Source organism: Camellia sinensis, chromosome 5, assembly GCF_055761805.1.
Source record: "Camellia sinensis isolate YWXY chromosome 5, ASM5576180v1, whole genome shotgun sequence".
NCBI lineage: Eukaryota > Viridiplantae > Streptophyta > Magnoliopsida > Ericales > Theaceae > Camellia > Camellia sinensis.
In genome coordinates this window covers 127,672,407-127,692,827 of record NC_138965.1, presented here as the reverse complement: position 1 = coordinate 127,692,827, position 20,421 = coordinate 127,672,407, and the positions used below count along the sequence as shown (strand labels likewise).

At 39.3% G+C, this 20,421-nt stretch overlaps 1 protein-coding gene across 3 annotated transcripts; it reads left to right on the top strand.

Moving 5' to 3' along the window:
* Positions 1-6,741: 6,741 nt before the first annotated feature.
* On the top strand, positions 6,742-12,886 carry LOC114296202 (putative E3 ubiquitin-protein ligase RHB1A). 3 transcript variants are annotated; one of them, XM_028240488.2, is made up of 6 exons: positions 6,742-6,876; positions 8,671-8,807; positions 9,743-9,860; positions 10,884-11,259; positions 11,371-11,480; positions 12,317-12,886. In XM_028240488.2, the coding sequence occupies exons 3-6, from the start codon at positions 9,798-9,800 to the stop codon at positions 12,338-12,340; spliced, it is 573 nt and encodes a 190-aa protein (XP_028096289.2). In that variant the 5' UTR covers positions 6,742-6,876; positions 8,671-8,807; positions 9,743-9,797; the 3' UTR covers positions 12,341-12,886. The 3 variants fall into 3 exon arrangements, with proteins under 3 accessions (XP_028096289.2, XP_028096291.2, XP_028096290.2); XM_028240490.2 differs by having other exon boundaries at positions 9,712-9,860; XM_028240489.2 differs by lacking the exon at positions 6,742-6,876 and adding an exon at positions 7,005-7,432.
* The last annotated feature ends 7,535 nt before the right edge of the window (positions 12,887-20,421 follow it).

Below are 20,421 nucleotides of genomic sequence, written 5' to 3'. Positions count from 1 at the left end.
TAGGCTAAGGAGAATAGAGTTTCTCCTGTTGACCGTCATGGTGTGGTGCGGTAAGCCCATAAAACATGAGGGAGTTCCTCCGCCCACTTACCTTTGGCTTTTTCTAACTGTTTCTTCAGTCCATCCAATACTACCTTGTTCGATGTTTCTGCTTGACCATTTGCTTGGGGATATGCCGGTGTGGAATTGTAGAGCTCTATCTTATATTCTTCACAAAAACCTCTAAAAATTTTGCCGTCGAATTGAATGCCGTTGTCTGATATGAGGGCTTTAGGTATGCCGAATCGTGTAATGATATTTTGCCAAACGAACTTCTTCACATCTTTTTCCTTGATTGATGCCAATGCTTTTGCTTCCGCCCACTTTGTGAAGTAGTCTATTGCTGCGAGAAAGAACTTTCTGTTTCCGGGTGCCGTTGGAAGTGGTCCTACTATGTCCAAGCCCCACATTGCAAAGGGCCATGGGTTAGTCAATGGTAGGAGTTCTCTGGCCGGCTGATGTATTTGATGTGTGAACTTCTGACATTTCTCGCACTTCTTCACATACTTCTCTGAGTCAGCTTGCATGTATGGCCACCAGTATCCTTGCGAAATGGCTCTGTAAGCTAACGATCTTCCTCCTTGGTGGCTTCCGCACACCCCTTCATGTATTTTGAACAAGATTGCTTCCACCTTGCTGGGGAGAACACACTTTAGATAGGGTCCTGAGAACGATTTTTTGTACAATGCCATGGATGGAGAGAGCCAAAATCGCTGCGACTTTGCTCGAATTTTGTTGGCTTCTTTCTTTTCTTCCGGTAGGACGCCATCTTTCAAGAATAGTATGATGGGATCCATCCATGAGGGGCCTAGATCGGCGCAGCATACTTCTTCTACTTCGGGGTCTTCGATGCTTGGTCTTGGTAAGTAGTCGATGAGCAATGGATGAGGGATGGATGTATCTGCCATTGAAGCAAAGCCTGCTAGTTCGTCTGCTCTGCCGTTCTCTTCCCTGCCTATCTACTCTATCCTCACTACTTCAAATTTCTTGATCTCTGTTCTGACTAATTCTTGGTACTTGGCCATCCTATCATCCTTTGCTTCATAGTCGCCAGAAATTTAGTTTACCACCAGCTGTGAGTCGCTGTAGACCATTAATTCGGTGGCCTTCATGTAGTATGCTGATTTGAGTCCTGCAAGAAGCGCTTCATACTCCGCTTCGTTGTTTGATGCTGGGAAGCCAAGGTTGATTGCTTGTTCTACAACCAGGCCGTCTGGTGAGATGAGGACTATGCCAAGTCCTGCACCATGTCGGTTGGATGCTCTATCCACAAAGAGCTTCCACATCTCACCAACGAACAACTTCCAGCAAGTGGAGGGGTCGGATGATGTCGTGGGGTCAAGAATGTTGCTGGTGTTTTCATCGAGGTCCATGCTTGTTGTCTGCCCCTCGCTATCTGATTGTACCAAGTCTTTAGTTGTTGGTGAGTCTTGGTTTGGTGTTGCTTGGTTTGCTTCTTCCTTGTTGTCTTTAGTCTGGTCTGCCTTGGAGTCTGATTGAGCACTTTTTGCTAGGGGTTGCGCTATTCCGGCGTCAACTTCTATCCCTAGTTCGGTTGTGTCAGTTAGGTCGACTGGGCAGATATGATGACTTCCAGGAGTAAACTCTACGATGAAGCCTGCCAAAGATTGGGCCTTTACTGCGGTTCTGGGTTGGAATTTGATGTCGAATTGTCCCAATTCTATTGCCCACTTCAAGATTCGCCCAGAAAAGTTCGCCCTTTCAAACAAAGCTTTTAGTGGGAAAGCTGTGAGGACGACTATGGTGTGGGCGTGAAAGTAGTGTGCCAGTTTCCTGGAGGCCATCATTAAGGCTAATGCTAATTTTTCCAGTGGCAAGTACCTTGTTTCGGCTCCCAGCAATGTCTTGCTAACATAAAAGATGGGCAGATGTTGGATTCCTTCTGCACGAAGCAACACTGCGCTAATTGCGTGTTGAAAGACTACCAAGTATAAGAAAAGTTCTTCTCCAGGTACTGGGGTAACAAGCAGTGGTGGGGAAGACTTATATTCCTTCAAGCTTTCCAGAGCTCGGTCGCATTCTTCGTCCCACTCGAACTTGACTTTTAAAGCTTGAAAGAATGGTCGTAGTCTGTCTGATGACCGGCTTATGAACCGATTGAGCGCGGCTGCCATGCCGGTGAGATGCTGTACTTCTTTCACCGAGTTAGGCCTCTCCAGATCCTGGATTGCTTTGATCTGGGAGGGGTCTGCCTCTATACCTCGGTTGGTTACCAGGAAACCCAGGAATTTGCCAGATCCTACTCCGAATGCACACTTGGACGCATTGAGGCGCAACTTGTGCTTTTTCAGGATCTCAAATATCTCACCTAGGTCCTTGAGATGGTCATTCTCATCCATGCTCTTGACCACCATGTCGTCGATGTAAGCTTCCATTGTTCTGCCTAACAACGGTTCAAACATCTTGGTGACCATCCGTTGGAATGTCGCCCCTGCGTTCTTTAGGCCAAAGGGCATGACCTTGTAACAGTATAGTCCTCTTGGAGTTGTAAATGATGTGACCTCCTAGTTTGGTTCATGCATGGCGATTTGATGGTAGCCTCTGAATGCATCTAGAAAGCTAAGTCGGTTGTGCCCCGCCGTTAGGTCGACCAGTTGATTTATTCGTGGTAGAGGAAAGTTGTCTTTTGGACATGCCTTGTTGATTGTTTTATAGTCGACGCAGACACGCCACTTGCCATTCTTCTTTGGTACTACGACTGTGTTGGAGATCCATCTTGGGTAGTGCACTTCTCTAATTGCTCATGCCTCCAGCAGGTTACCTACTTCTTCCGCCACTATCTCGGCATGGTGGAGTGCTGATCTACGTGTGTACTGGATGACTGGTCTAGCGGATGGGTGGACATTGAGTTGGTGACAGATGAAGTTTGGATCAATGCCTGGCATGTCGTAGGGCGTCCAGGCGAACACTTCGATGTTAGAGGTTAAGAATTCCAAGACCTCTAATCTCTCAGTGCTGGATAACAACGAACCGAGCAAAAAGAACTTATCCGGGTTCTTTTCATCTATTCTCACCTCTACCAAGTCCTCCACCGCTTTCTGATCAGCTGTTTTGCCGACATCTGCGAATAGCTCATTGCTCTCAGGTTCTTCCACCGAATGAACGTATCCTTTGGCAGCGCGGCTGCCATTTACTGTGATGAAGCATTGCTTCGACATGATCTGATCTCTATAGACTTCTTCAATTACCTCGGTATCGTTGGGGAACCGCATTACTTGGTGGTAGGATGACGCCACCGATCGCATGGCATGCAGCCATGTTCTGCCCAAGATGATGTTGTAAGTGGAATGGACCTTCAATACCCAGAACTCCACTTGTTTCGTCACGCTTCCTGCTCTGACTGGAAGAATTATTTTGCCGACGGGCCATTCTGGCATGGAGTTGAATCCAATTAGGGGAGATACGATAGGTGCCAAGTCTTTGTCTTGCAGCTTCAATTGTTTAAATGTTTCGTAGTACATGATTTCACATGAACTGCCCTGGTCAATCAAAATCCGCTTGACGTCAAAATCCTTGACTCGGAGAGTGATGACCGGGGCATCATTGTGAGGGCAATATATCCGTTCCAAGTCTTTATCCGAAAAAGACATGACGTTCGTGGCCTCTGTTTTCCCCTTCTTGATGGCAGGTTAGGCACTTAGCACCTCTCTAAAGTGTTCAGCCTTTTTGATTGATCCCCTGAGCTCGCATACACGCTCAGGTTCAAAGACTCCATGTATCACATTGATAATGCCTTGAGGTGGGGCGTTGACTGGCATCCCGTTGGGGTTATTATGGTCCTGGGGGGCTGGTTGCGTCCCTCCTTCAATGTATTTATCCAAGTGTCCTGTTGCCACCAACTCCTCCAGGTGCTGTCTCAATGACGTGCAATTCTCAGTGCGGTGCCCATTTTCTTTATGGAAGGTGCACCGTGATCTTTCGTCATAGTCCTTCTGCGCTTCCCCTAGTTTGGTTGGCCATCTGACGAAAGGCTCATCTCTTATTTCACTTAGAATTCGGTAGATCGGTTTCTTGAATACCGTGGTTATGGCCGTGCGGACCCTCAACCATCTTTTATCCGGGTCCTCTCCGTTGTCTCGCCTGCCACGTCCGTTTCTGTTCTGACGATCTACCGCATTGACCTTTGTTGAAGTCTTCTTTTCTGGTACTGTGGTCGTGCCAAATTTTGTTTTGACACGTGCGCCATCCTCTTCTACCCTGATGTGCTGATGCACTCTTTCCATCAAGGCTTCCATGGTGAGGGGTGGCGTCATGGTGATTGAGTCCCTTAGTCTATTCCCGACTGGAAGGCCTCTTTTGTACTGTGCAATGGCGAGATTGGTGGGGCAGTCCCCAATCTGGTTGAATGTCTCCCAGTAGCGACTATTGTAGGACCTTAGTGTCTCTTTTTCACCCATGTCGATGGAGAGTAACTGGTCAATCTCCACCGGGGTTTTAGTGTTTGTTCTGAACCTTGTGACGAACGCCTCTGCCAATTGCGCCCAGGAGGCTATGCTGCCTTCTGGAAGTTTTTCAAACCAAGTCAAGCCTAGATCTCCAAGGCTTAACGGGAAAAGGATGCACATTAGAGCCTCGTTTCGTCGATATACCGCCATAACCTGGCGGAAGTGGCTTAGGTGAATGTAGGGGTCCGTCTTTCTCTCGTACGTAGTGAATTTGGGCTGAAGGAAGCCTGTAGGTAGGGGCGCGTTTTCGATTGTCGGAACGAACGGCGAGGTTTGCAGCCTTACTAATGCTTTGTCCGTCGGTTCGTAGGCAAGGCGTGGTAATGGCATTCCAACCTCGACGCTTCCATACGATCGAGGAGCCAATCGTTGAAGGGCAGAAACTCTGCGAGGGTCGCGCGCCCTGGTGTCCTCCTTCCATCGTGCCTTTTCTTCCAGCATGATCCGCAAATCGGATGATCTTGGCAACTCCATCTGTTTGGATGATGTTTGGTGCGAGTGTGAAGGTCGGTAGGCACTTCCCTCTGTGTAAGACCTCAATGATCTCATTCTCTCAGACCTGGAGTAACGAGTTCTGGAGGTTCCAGACTGAGTATCGCCTGTCCTGAGGCTTCTACTCTCTGCTTGTGATGGCGTTGAATGCCTTCTATGGTCTTCTGAGCGGCGATGGGGCGTCTTGTTTTTGCGCCCCTCTCCTGTCGTCACTCATTTTCCCTTCATCTGGTGCTTCAAGGCTTCCATGTTGGCCGCCATTTTCCTTATTAATTCGTCTTGCTACTTCACGCGGTCCTCCAGAACTTGAGGATCAATCCTCTGCCTTTGCCTGTCAGGACTTTGTGAACGAGAGTGACGGGGGCTGTGAGTCCGCCTCCCCCTAGTATCTCTCATGGAGTTATGTCATTGGGACTCTAAGTTCGCCATGGGAGGGATAAAAGGTAATCCTTCACGCCTTGTACCCCCGTCTGGTGTTTGTCTGTCGATGGCGGACTGTGGTAATTCTTCAATGTGCGCCATTGTTCCTAAAGAGGTAAAGCTTGATCAAGAGGTTTTGTCCTGTCTGTTCTTCCCACAGACGGCGCCAATTGTACGGGAAAGAAATAAACCTTCTCGTATAATTCTGTTGATCAAGTCTGCGCTCCTCCGTACGTCGTCGTTTTATCACCTGAAAACACAAACGTGAGCTAGCCGGCGGGTGTGTGCCGGAAACCTCTCCGATGCCTAAGTCAGTAAGCTTGACAAATAGACAAAAGCTCTGTGTATTCAGAAAGTAAAGTTGTGTTTTACGTCTCCAAAGGTGATGTTTGTGAGCTTTTATAGGTTTCGTGTGGCACAATCCTAGTAGGACTTTTACTTCTCCACGCAGAGTCCTCCTAGGATTCATACTCCTGAAGGACAATGTTTATCCTTCAACACCCCCCTCACTGCTTAAACCAAGTGAGATGGTTTTTATCATGGCTGAACTTCCATATAACCGAAGTAATTATGAGTCATGACCGGGCTAACTTTGAGACCGGTCTAACTTCAAAGCGTCTTCCAACCGGCCTAACTCCAAGTCGTTTCCGGACCGGAGTAACATTACATTTCTCTCGGGCCGGAGTAACTTTACGGCCTTTTTACTCAGCCCTTCGTATTGTGGGCCATAATGACCATTTCCCAGCTCAGCCCAATTTTCACATAAATTACCTTCTCAAAAACTTAATTCAAAAACTTATAATTTATAACCAAACACACAACTCAAAACTCTATTGAAAATTCTATTCAAAACTCATAATCCAGTTCTTTTTAACATTCAATTCAAAAAAATAATTTGTCATTTTAGTCTAAAAAATAATTTATATATTTAAAAAATATCAAAAACAAATATAATTTTTTTTCCCCAAATAACAGGTGGCGATTGACAATTGTAAAAAAAAAAAAAAAAATATTGTTTCAGTCAACCGACTGAACGTCCGGATAGACCCAAAATTAAAAAATCCTCTGTTTTTCAAAATAAAGAAGACGAAAGAGGGAGAAGCCAAACGTAAAAGACAAATATGTTTTGAAATGTGTGGTGAAATCACATTTTCAAAACTCTATCCAAATAGTGTATGCAAACATAGAGGTGAAATTATAATTACAAAACTGCACTAAAACAAAGTTGTTTTGAATACAAAATAACTCTAAAAATACCAAAACAACATCATTTAAACATTTTTAGTCCATTTAGACCATTTAAACCACAAAATTTGTAGGCTAGCAAACATTTTCCATTTATTTATTCACAATAAACCCTGCATCATCCAAAAGAGACTTAAAAAAGCTGATACTACGACACGAAACCCTTTCTTCTGAAAGTCTCTCCATTTTCTCGGCAATGCAGATTAATCATTAGGTATCGTTCTGATTATATACACACATACGTATATTCATTTATGTATGTACAATGCACACACACACACACATATATATATATATATATATATATATATGTTGTATTTATATGTTTGTGTTCTTGTTGGTTAGGTCTCTTTGGATTGTGTTTCAAATGGGTTGTTGTTGTTTTTGTCATTTGATTATGTTTCTCATTTCATTCTCTTTAAACTCAATTCCTTATTTGTTTGCCTTTGTACAATAGTTTAAATTGTTTTGCTAAAATGATATGAATATATCTGGCTTTGCTCATATTCTATTATAATTGTTGAATTGCATTTTGAGTATGTGTAAATGGGATTAGTAAAGATGAACTCTTGGTTCTTGGGAAGTTACATGGTTACATTAACTACTGTTTACTTCACCATTACACAACAGAGCAGCATTCACTGATCATAAAGAAGAATCATTAGGTATCCTTTTGGGCATATGTTGGCCCCAGTGTTGCCTATATTGAATGTACCCTGCTCGAATCACCAACCCGGGAAGGCCTATACAAATTGGGGGTCAAAATCCTGGTAATTTATGTGTGTACATGCATACACGTATTTGTTGTAATTTGTGTCGTCTGTATGTTCTCTTGTTGGTTAGGTCTATATGGATGGGTTTCAACTGGGTTGTTGTTGTCAGTTGATTATGTTCGTCATTTTGTTCTCTTCACACTAAATTCCTTGTTTGTTTGGCTTTGTAGAACAGTTTAAATTGCTTCGCTCAACTGGTATTTACAACAAATATATCATACAAATTTGCTTCATAGTTCTATTCTAATTGTTGAATTACATTGCAAGTATATGTAAATGGGATTCAGAAACAAGAATTCTTGGGTCTTGGGAAGCTACATGGCACCTCAACTATTGGTTACTTCACCAATGATCCGTTGGGCCACTGCTAAACTAGGAGAAATTATCTACTATGTTTGGTCTATAGGACAAGTTGTGTGCCATTTCAATTAGCAAGAGAACACATGACCACTTTGTCCCTATTTTCTAGACAAGATGGTCACGTGTCCCCTTACTATTAGGTGGGCACACGACCACATGGTAGGCCGAACCTATCAAATAACTTCTCATAAACTAGGCTCTATTCAAATATCATTTGGTGGATTGGGATAGGGAATGTTTGCCATTCCAAGTGGAGGTCTTGGAATTCGAAAGCTGGAGTAGTTTAACAAAGCTTTATTAGGTAAGTGGTTGTGAGGTTTGTTACGAAGAGTGAGATAAGGAGGGTGGTGAAAAAGAAGTACGGGAGAGATTGGGGTAACTGGTTTACTAGTAGTGTTATGGGGCTTTATGGGTTATGGCTTTGGAAAGGCATTCTGTAGGTTTGGGATGAGTTTTCCAAATGGATTTATTTTAAGGTAGCTAATGGGGTCAGAGTGAGGTCTTGGCTTGATTCATGGTGCAGTCACAAGCAACTAAGGGAGGTCTTTCTTAGCCTGTTTCAATTGGCCTCGGATGTGTTTCAGGAAATACACTTGCTTGGCTGCTGTCTTTCTTGGTTCAAAGAGCTTTGATGGTGTAGAAAGTAATGATACATTTGAATATGTTGAAGTCAACATGTGTTTAAAATTATGGTTCTTGGAGATATTTATGATATACAAGTCATTAATAAGGAAGACATTAAAACCACAAAAAAATATGCTACTTCTTATAGTGCATGGACCTCACATAGGGTATATATTTAGTTGGTTGTTCCATCAATTGTAAAATTCCATGCATGAATTACATCACTTACAGATCATCACTGGACATTGTAGGTTGAAAGCATCATTCTCTTGGTTTCAAAAATCTGGTTTATACTGCACTGGCAATGTTATTCGTTCATATGGAAAAAGGTGGCTTTGGTGCTCTTGCTCAAATGTGCTGGTTCATGTGCCAGTAATGCTTACTTGAGGTAAGATAAATGATTGTTCTTTGTTATGCTTCAGAACAACCGAAAACATGAAGGGCGTTCCTGTCACCTGAGCTAGATAGTATCTGCTTGGCAAAAAGTAAATGTTTACTTCTTATTATACCCCTTGATTTAAGGTCTCCTAAGCAATGCATGACGATTGTTGTGTAACAACTGCAAACCAAGAGCTATATACTCTTCTATGGCAGTAGAATTTTAGTTCTTTCGCTCTCTTGGAACATCAATCTAGAAATTCAAAGTGAATTTTAAATTATAGCTAGATAAGTTGACGTCGGACGGCTAGCAAAAGAAATGTAAAAAAAAAAAGATAAAAAAGGCACACCATAATAAATTAAGAGGAAATCGCTGATTTCAATAACCAAAATTCAATGTTATAGTCTGAATAACCCTAATACATAATGGCTTATTTATAGTCATCTAAGAAGACCATGATTAAAAGTTTTTTTAAAAAAAAGAAAAAGATTCAATAATTAAATCCTAATTAGTATTCTAATATTGATATAATTCATCAAAATCCAACTTTCCAAAAGTTTTCAAATCTTTTCTCATCCAATTCATTTTTTTGTCCTCGACCTCGTTATAAGCTTTTTCTATTCATAGTCTAGAATTAGTAGTAAACAAGGACAAACTTGACTTGTGGACTTAGCATCACATTCATAATTCATTATCAGAACATGTGAAAGAACTACTTAGAGATGCTCACTTGTGCTTCTTCTCTTTTTTAAGGTTGATTCAGTGAAATGTTCATTGGTTCTTAGAGGATTAGTTGAAACGATGTAATCTACTTATCCATGTTCATGTACCTTAGAGCATGATGCCTTAATGGTTTTTCTTGTATTTCTATGATTGACAAGTAGTAATCTATTGTTTTATCTCATCTTTGTAGAATTTGACTGTCCTACCATGTCAAAATACAGGATGTAATGTACTATGCACTAAAGGATTCGAGTGGATAATAGTATAACTGCAGGAATGGGGGGTTGCTGCTGTTCTTCCAGAAAACGTCAGCTGCATGGAACACCTATATATTACTATGTCAGTAATTTCTTCAATCACCTTTTACATGCCTAAATTGTTTTTTTGGTTACACAGTTTTGGGTACAACTCAACCCCAAAAGCTAGCAATTGAGGTGAGGGTGCCCTCATGTTTATTTACTGCACATTACTTTCATACCTAGGTGAGGTGGGACTTTGCTTCATACCCTTTCTCATGCACATTGTGCTCACTTGGCACCACCTGCCCTTTGCAGGTCAGGGACATGAACCCTACCCATCCCTAGGTACCCCGCTTTGATACCAAGTTAAATCACCACATTTCGTAAGCACTCAAAACAATTAGTTTGGTCCAAGGCCATCAATTTTTTTTTGAGTTTTGACACTAACTAGGACACACGCATTCATCTTAATGGCAAGAAAATTAAGGGTCTCATTCCATCACACTTTGTCCGCTCAGTGAGCCTCTGAAGCACCGAGCTTGTAGAAGAACGTATGAAACAGTTTATTTCAGATTGATGACCTCCAGGGTCAGGCTACCCAACTAAGAGATGCAAACCTTAACACTACGTCTTTATGTTAATTGATCCAAGGAAAAAAGGACACACCAAACATGAGTAGCGGTGCACAGGTAACCAAATCAGGCTATCTCCACTATAGAATGCCTTCAATCTTTTAACAACCCCTTGATGCCATTGTTTTTTGTGTCACGAGAGTTGGGGAAACTTTTCTCTTAATAAAAGTAGTTTTTGCAACCCATCAATAACTGGACGTTGATTTGGTAATATGATGGCTGGTTATAGTTCAGTAAACCTCAACAAGCTATTTGTTCTCTCTGTCTGTCTGTCTCTCTCTCTCTCTCTCTCTCTGTGTGTGTCTGTCTGTCTATCTCGAAGCAGATTCTCCTTGTTTGGCACCATTAATATCATATGACTTATAACTTATTGAAGTTTTTTTTAGAGTGGAAGTCTGTCCACTGATAAATTTTAATGTGGAAAGCGGCATTGCATGAAATGTTCTGTTGTATCCACTTACAATTCTAGACTTTCTTATTCCTTTTTGCAGTGTCCACCAGTTTTGGAAGAGAATGAGTTGTTAACATCTCACAATAGTGCAGCCACGGTACTCGCTACAGGATTCCTGGTTGATTTGAATTTGGATGGATCAACCCCTGACACTTACCGATCCCCTCCTGCACCTATCCCATATGATGTGGTTCTGGGACGTCCACAACCAATTGATACTGAGTCATTGAGAGAAACCATAAATGGCAGTGTTTTTGAAAATTTGCCATTTGCAGATCTTAAGGAATCTCATTGTACAACTGACACTGCCATTTTCCTTTCCTCTCCGAAGAAGTTGGAAGTTGAACTTCTGAAATCAGATGAACTTAATGTTTCAGAAATGGAAGAAGAGGATGTTTGTCCCACTTGTCTTGAAGGTGAATTACTGGCAGCATTTCAGTAGACCTACACTATTTTTTATTTATAACCATACCATTATAATCATGTTCATAACTTATTTATTTATTTTTTTGTATTTTCTTTTGCAGATTATGATGCAGAAAATCCAAAGATTATCACAAAATGTAACCATTATTTTCACCTTTCATGCATTCTTGAGTGGACGGAAAGAAGTGACACCTGCCCCATATGTGACCAGGTTTGCATCCATTTTATTTTACTCCTATGGTGATAGGATTTGAATTTGTTGCTTTTATTGGGTTGTGGCTATTTTGAAGATATCTTTTGGTTGATAATCATGGGCCATTTTAGTGTGTGGGTGTTTGTTTTTCTTTGGTAAATGCTAGAAAAATGTCAAACGCACTGCTTTTTTGGGAAGTCTATCCCTGTTGTGTAGTCCATTCGTCATTGGATCATTTTTTTTTTCATAAGTTAAAAAATAAATAAATAAGAGATGAATGTTACAACCTTGATGTGAGAATTTTGGTGATTTTGAGTTGATGATTGCTCTGACTGTTTAGGAACCAAGACCATGATTAGCCAAGTAACGGACATGGAGCAAAACATTAATGTTGTGTTTGGTTAGAGAATTTAGGGAGGGATTTGGAAAGGGAAACGGAAAGGGAAAGGGAAAGGGAAAGGGAAAGATGTGTGGAATTAGGTGAAATGTAAATATATTTTATTTACATTTCACCTAACTTTTTCTTTTCTCTTTCCAAATCCCTCATCAAATTCTCCAACCAAACACAGCGTTAATTTTATGTATTTATTATGTCATATATTTGAATATTATATTATTTATTCTCATCAAATTTATCAACCTTAGGTATGTTACTTCGGTGAAAAAAAATAAAAAATAAGAAAGGGACACCGTATCTCCCCAACGTGTCCATTGCGTGTCCCAAATGTGTCTAACACGTGTCCGTGTCAAACACTTGTTGGTGTCTATGCTTCATAGATGATTAAAAACCTTGTCGTCGTCCTTTTAATGACTTAGAAAGACCAACGGAAATGTTTTGCTGTCGGACGTTGCAGGAAATGATATTTGAAGCCATGTAATCCCTTCGAAGATGCATTTCCTCGCTCTTCAAAGTCGAAGTTTGCCGATTTGGAGACTGCAGGCAGATACATGACAGGACATCATGCTTGTAAATATCCAGAGACCTATGGTCTCCAAATTCATCTTTAATGTCTTCATAGTTTTTGCTTAGATTGCTTGTGTACGTATATTACAAGGGTCATATCTTCCCCTAGTTTTGATTCCGTCTTTGTAAGTTGGAAGTAAGGGAACAAAGTCCTGACACACCACTCCACGAAAACTGTTCTCAGACGGATTCATATGTTAAAGGTTGAAGAATCTCTCAATGAATGATTACACACTTGAAGAAACGATGGTTAGCTCTGCCCTTTACGTAATTGTAATGATATATTCTCATTTTCTCTTGTACATATTTTCATTTTCTTTTCAGTGTACATGTGTTCTATTCGTTTGTCGCATATGACTACATAATTATTTTTTTTCTTCTGGACTATATGTATCAACTACTAACAATTTGCTTTTCTTGCATGATAGTTAAGAGGAAAAGCTCTTAAGTGCTTACTCTTCTTATTGCGCGTTAGTTTGATTGATATTGATTTAACAGAAATTTTCTGGTAATTTACATATATGTGATCATGAACTCAGTAGTAACCCTAGGTTTTTTCAGTTTCTTTGTTTTGTTAGTTAGATCTGCTTTTCAGTTTCCTTGGTTGCTTTCAGGCTGGTGTTCCATTTCTGTTACAGGTCTCTTTCATTTTACTTGGCTTTAGACTTACCTTTCCTCAAATTGTGGAAAATCAAGTGAGAAAATAAAAAAATAATAAAAAAAAAATCAAGTATTGGTGAGTAAAACTCTTTTTTTGTATTGGTTTATTTACCAGAGTTCACTGTTTTAAGTGGTCCAGAGTGGGTGAACAAAATCGGAGTCGGTAGAAAACACTTACTGAGGAAACACTTTAAAAAGAGGTTTTGTTCACTTGAATTTTATCGGTTCGTAACTGGGGCGGACCAACGTGGATGAGGCCTTAGGCAAGATCGAAGTATTTTTTTACATTTTATTAGTAGTTATAATTTTTTTATTTATAGATTTTTAATATAAAACTCAATTTTTTTTCTCTCTCTATATTCTTGTATTTAAAATTCTGGGTCAGTCACATGCATAATCTTTATTATTAGTAGCCTTTGGACAATTTGACTTATTATTTTTTAAAAAAATTTTTGACCTTTTTAATTGAAGTGTCAAATTGTCAAACAGGGTATTATTTTTATTTATTTTTTTCCCTCTCAAGCCTTTATTATTGAGTGCCAGGAAGATTTTTACTAGGCTTTTTCATTGGAAGCAATTTCGATAATAAGGACCACCATATAATCACTCACCTAATTATCCTTTTTTTTTTTTTTGGGGGGGGGGGGGGGGATACATCGGAAAAGTAAACAAGAACAGAAGAAAGAAAAGGGGGAGGCACTCAGGGATTAGGTTCTCTGATATGTCATCCTCATCATATCAGCCACAATTTGGCTTCTAACAGCAATAGGTGGTTTATCTACCACCACCAATGGTTCTAATTGGTCAGCTTTCATATTGGCTAACATATCTGCACACTTGTTACCCTCTTGCAGTATATGTTGAATAGAGCAGTTACACTTGCGGATTAGGTGTCTGGAATCCTCCACTATGCTTCTGAAAGGGCAGTTTGAAGGTGGCCCTTTGTTGAGCAATTCTTCAGCTAATCCGTTTCGACGATAACTTTGAGCAAACCCTTCTCTAGCACCATTGTTAACCCTCTGTAAATGTCCCATATTTCAGCCTTCAAACTATAACAAGATTCAAGCTTGCCGAAAAATCCACACAACCAGATGCCTTCTTCATCCCGAAATACTCCGCCAAAGCCTCCTTCACCTGGATCTCCCTGAGCACACCCATCGGTGTTAAGCTTGATTTTACCTACAGATGACGGAGTCCATTTAACCATAACATGAGTTAATCTATTATTAGTCAAAGAAATGGAGAAAGCATGTTTAATCTCATTAACATAATTAAATGTTAGAAAAATTGTTCTCTGCCAAGCAGGATCAATATCATGAAAAACTTTTATATTCCTTTCTTTCCAAATTTTCCAAACAGTAACAGCAAAAATAAGGCCCCAATCTGGACTCCTGTCCATGCTATTTCGTAAATTGGATTTGAGTCAAACATTAAGGGGTCTCAACATGTCCCTAGAACTTTGACAGCTTCCTATTAATTCATTCCATACAAATTTGGAATGAGGACAGTCACGAAACAAATGCTCAACGTCCTTTAAATGATGGTTGCATCTAGGACAGTTTGCATTGTCCGTAATTCCCCTTTTTAACCTTATAGAATTGGTAAGGAGTTTACCATGAAGAGTCAACCACAAAAAGCCTTCAAGCTTCTATGGAATTTTTAATGTCCATACCCAATCCATATTAATAGAATTGTCCACCGAACTAGAGACCATTTGATAGGCTATAGCGGCAGAAAAATTACCATTGGTGGACCCCTTCCAATGGGAAATATCAGGGTAGGTAACAAAACGAGGAAAATTAACTTTAAGCACTTTGTCAAGGGCTTCACTTGGAATGCAAGCCTTGGTCTTATTCACATCCCACTCCCCAATATCATTCATAAGTTTATCCACAGTATCCATATTGATTGAACTATGTTCTGGGTATTGTGAAACTAGAGAAGCTTCTCCGCACCACCAATCATGCCAAATGGAAATTTTTGCACCATCTCCCACACCGCACTTGATACCTCTTCTCAAGATATCTCTGGTTTTGAGTATACCCTCCAAGTTAGTGAGGAGTTTCTCTTGGAAGCATAAGAAAGAAGAGAATCTTTTATAAGATATTTCTCTTTAATCACTTTCACCCATAAACAATCCTCATTACCGAGAATTTTCACCCCATTTTGGACATAAGAGAAAGATTTTGAGCCTTGGCCTTTTGAAGCCCAAGCCCACCCACTTTCTTATTATAACACATAGTATCCCAATTCACAAGATAATTTTTCTTACTAGACTCAGAATCACCCCACAAAAAGTTACGATTCAATCTATCCATATCTTTACAGATGCTTATGGGAACATCCATAGTTTGCATTGCATAGGAGGGAAGAGTTGAAGTTACTGATTGCATTAAAGTGGCTCTCCCCGTCATCAAGAGAAGGTTAGCTTTCCAACCAGATAATCTTCTTTAGATCTTATCAATAATAAATTGAAAGTATCTCCGGTTACACTTTTTATGAAGCAGTGGGATGCTAAGATAATTACCCAAATCTTGAGTTAAAGAGATACCACTCAATCTACTCAAGGATCTGACCTTGACATTAATAACATAAGGAGAAATGAAAGTTTAGATTTGGAAAGATTAATCTTAAGACCTAAAAGAGTACTAAACTTGTTCAAAACATCCATGATAATTTGACAATTCTTTTCTTCCGCTTTACCAAACAAAACCAAGTCATTAGCAAAAATTAAGTGTGTGATAACAGTGCCTTGGGCCGAAGCCTTAACCCCTTTCCACCCCTTATCATTCTCTTTGGCCATAATCATGTTCGAGAGTCTCTCCATACACAAAACAAAGAGATAAGGAGAGAGCGGGTCACCTTGCCTCAACCCTTTCTCCATACTGAATTCTTTCAAATTCTCACCATTCCAAAGCACAGAGGCTTTCACGTTGGTAACACAGTTCATGATTAATTCAATCCAATGATCATTCAAATTAAAATCAACAAGAGTTTGGTAAAGAAATTGCCAAGATACATTGTCATAGGCTTTTTCAAGGTCTATTTTTAAAATCATGTCACATTTTTTACCCTTTTTTCCCCTAAGAGTATGAACAATTTCTTGTGCAATAATGATGTTATCACTAGTGGAGCAACCCGGGATGAAACTGTTTTGAAAAAGACCAATCACAACAGACAAAATAGATCTGAGACGACTAACTAACACTTTAGTCAAAGTTTTATACAAAACATTATAGAGACTAATGGGGCGAAAATGGGTCAAAGATTCAGGATTTTCAAGTTTTGGAATGAGAGTAATCAAAGTATCTTTAAAATTATCAGAGATATTTTTATTAGCAAAACAAGACTGAATAAAATTACACACAGAGGGGCCAACAATCTCCCAGTGAGTATGGTAGAAAAGAGATTGTGTAGCACTTGTACCCTTTTAAAATTTATGGGAAGTGTATTTAAACCCTTTATTTTATTTTGGGAATCTTTGGTGTTGTTGTATCTTGGTTTTGGAGGAGTACAAATCGATTTAAACTTGTTAGGATTGTTCGTTCACACTTGTTTACATTGAAAAGTTGTTTGGAAACTTAGAAATCTTGTTCGGGGTCAACACCAATCTTGGTGGTGTCGACACTTGCCTTTTGTTGTTGGCCTTAAGGGTTGACACCAGTCTGGAAGGGTTGACCCTCGTAAGTTGCTGAATCTGGAAGTTGCTTGCTGAAATTTGGTGTCGACAGCAGTCTGGGTAGGATCAATACCTTGCCTGTTGCAGTCTTTGCTTTTCTGTCTGAAGGGTCGACACCTACGTGTAATTTTCAGCTTTTTGGGTTGGTTTGGGCCCTACTTTTTGAGAGTTTTTGACTTGTCCTTTTATTTGACTTTAGGGCAATTTTTTACTATTATAAATAGACCCAAACCACTTTCCTCTCATTACTTTTTCTCCTATTTTCCTCTTAAACCGTGATTTTTCTCTTCTCTCTCTAAAATTTGACTTTTCACACCTAGATCTCTAGATCTACTCACCTAGAGTGATCTTTTCACCATGGTCCTTTAAGAAAGATTGTAAATCTCGTCAAGGGCTTCCTTTTGGTCCGAATAGTTCGTGGTTTCGTCACCGGTGAATTTTGGATTGTCATCTCTTCGCTTCAAGAGGTAGGGATTTCTTTGCTCATGTACAATACCTCATCTATAGATAGATATACGGTAGATTTTATTACATAAAAACCATATTCATTATGGATTTTCTTGAGAGCCATGAAAGGGGATCCAAAGTTTAAAATTTGTGATTGGAGTTATTAAGTTGTTTGTTGTTTGGGCTAATTGGGAAATGATTTAATATGTTTGTGAAGAGAGGGAGGAAAACCCTAATTTAATATTATTGATATAATGTATTTAAAAGGAAGGGAGTTCAATAATATTTATATTTTGCTAATGTGGATTGTATAATTGTGTTTATATCAAAAGAAAATAAAAAGAGAAGTAACTACGGTGTTGGTATTGTTTTAGACTAATCATGTGAAGTTGAGTTGAGTTATGGTTTTGATACCAATGGAATTGGTTTTGTAAAATAAAGAGGATGGATTTGGTTTTGGTTTTGTAAAATGACGAGAATGAATTTTTAGAAAATGGTTAGAGTCGTGTGGATTGTAAAATAAAGAAAAGTGGTCTTTTTGAGAGAAAATGAAATCATCACCCTTCGTAAATTGATAATGAACTTGAGGTTGGATTTTGGAACTTTTACATATTATCATTGTTATTGGATTGAAAGTCATGCAAGAATTGGATTTTTGTTTTCCTTTCGTATTAGATGTAAAAATGGATAGATATGAATGTAAATAGTGGAGTTGGGTATTTGTCATCTCTCACCTATGAAAATATGGATAGTTTATCTATTTTGGAGATTGCATATATGTTTAGAAATATATGTTTTGAGCTATCGGTGGAGGATAGCTATGAGTGTTGTAGAAATTGCATGTGGACTAGGTGAATTGAAATTAATCTTTTGTTGGTTGTCATTGAATATGACTATATTTATATACGTTATATATGTATGATTACTTGGGAGGAAAAAAGAGATGTACTCCATGTGTGATTATGTGTTTATATACATTGTATATGTATGAATGATTGTGTGTGAGGAGAAAGGGGATGGACTCCATTATAATTAAGTTGGCCGGAGTGTCTTGGGTGAAAGTCTGAAAATTATACATGGGTGCCTAGCCTGCAGACAAAATATCCGTAAAATTGCAATTGTAGCGCTTGTATAGCCTACGTTTACATGGGTCCCATTTGACAGTTGCCCGAGGACGAAATATCCGTGAAATGGAAGTTTGAAGTGTTTATGTGTATGTGTTGTATGATTTGAAAACTATTGAGTTGTAGCCTCAGTTGGGTGTCTAAAATGTAATGAATTGGCTCATGAATTGAGATGAAATAAATTAACTTGAAATGAATTATCATGAAATGAAGTAAGACTAAAATGGCTTGAGGTGTATCTTTGGTCTGGCATTTCGTTATGGAAAGGTGTATCCTTGGTTTACCGTGCTTAAGACAGGTATAGCATAACTTATTTATCATTATTGTCTTAGTGTATCTGTGTATATTATGGGTTATGATGGTTATGGTTCTGAAAGGCCGAGTTGTCTCATTCGTTGAGTAGATAGTTATTGGTTGCTTGTTGTTTTCCCTTTGTACTGAATTTATATATATGTACAGATATGAGTATGTTGGAAACAGACGTAAGTACTGTATTGAGATTGTGAATAATGTGAAGGACATCGGATACTTGTGAACACGTTTCAAAAAGGCAAATCAGGTGTAAGTTTGGAAGCTAGGAGAAAGCGTAATGGGCTTTGTGAAATTATTTCCAGGAATTTGTTACTGTCATATGAGTTATGATAAAAGGTGACAAAAAGAAAGAAAAGTAAATTGCTTATGTTGTTGAATGAAATAAACGATTTTAAGAAAAGTTTTTATATAAGTATATTTCTATATAAATCGTCACATTATGTATATGATATGATTTAAAGCATTCATGATCATAGCTATCTGTATGTTGTTATTGTTTAGGATCATATTGGGATCCCTACTGGACTTTATGTTCATTCCACGTTGCTAATCATTTTTCAGGTGAACGTCGAGAAGTGTTTCAAGATCGAGGATCTTCTTTATGTGTTGGCCACGGGGCCTTTTATTTGTGGGTGAGAGGGAGATTTATGATCTGAAATGATTATTTGTTGGCCACGGGGCCTCTCTTGTGTTGGCGGAATGCCATATGTGTAAAAGGGTTATACCATTTTTCTTGATTCGTTAATGATGTAAGCCCATGGGAAATTTATTTATTATACTCATGTTTTATTTACTTACACATGAATGAGAGCAATGTTATTCACTTTTACGAGTTGAATATACTAGTTTATTTCCGCATGTTATCTCTGAAATGGAATTAAGTTAATGAAATTGGTAATACTTCGAGTAATAAAAAGTGGGGCTTGACAGTGTTTTTATTCCAAGCAATAGCATTCTTTGTAACAAGATTGATAGCTTCAGGAACAAAATTTTAACTATCAGCCCAAGCTTTCTCAACAAGGTTTTTAAAATTAGGATCAGTGAACCACGCAGCCTCCATTCTAAAAGGCCTAGCTAGGGGATTAGAAATAGACATACCTTGAGTGTATTAAAATTAGGATCAGAGAGTGATTTGAGTACGTGCAAGGCAGATGTTGAACAGTTCCTTCTAAGAAGGAAACTCTCCACTCGATGTTACAAACAGCTCGGTTAAGTCTTTCCAGTGTATTTGCCAAACCTTGTCTACTATTCAACCATGTTAAATTAGGCCTTGAGCAACCTAAGTCCATGAACTTGCACCTATTCATCCTAGTTGCAAATTTCTAAGTTCGGACTTGGTTTGCATTGGAGTTGAAGCTTATTTTCTCCCTTTAAGATACAATATCATTAAAATCACCTGCTAAATCCAATCTAAGTAGTTATCACGCTTAATCTTGGCGTGTATGACTTGAACGTTAACACCAAGAGCCATTATCGTTGCACATAAGGGATCCCACAAAATCCAAATTCCACCACTTCATCCCACCGGATCCACATGAGAGGAGGTTGTGAACCCTAGTTTATTGAAGAAGAGATCCATAGAACTAAGCCCAACTTTTGTTTCCATCAGGACAATGATAGAAGGTTTGTGAGTTTTCTCCAGTTCCTTCATAGTGCATCTGAAGGCTTTGTTACTGGCACCTCTACAATTCCAAATAAGTAGCTTTATGGAGATAGATTTAGGGAATAATAGAAGAGGAAACCTATCAAGGGTTCCCAATATCCTCGTTGCTC

Bases quoted from the DNA above. Each gene is read 5' to 3' on its own strand.
- LOC114296202 (XM_028240488.2), top strand. From the start codon at position 9,798: ATGGGGGGTTGCTGCTGTTCTTCCAGAAAACGTCAGCTGCATGGAACA. The intron at 11,260-11,370 runs GTGAATTACTGG...TTTCTTTTGCAG, and splicing joins TTGTCCCACTTGTCTTGAAG to ATTATGATGCAGAAAATCCA. The intron at 11,481-12,316 runs GTTTGCATCCAT...CGGACGTTGCAG, and splicing joins CCTGCCCCATATGTGACCAG to GAAATGATATTTGAAGCCAT.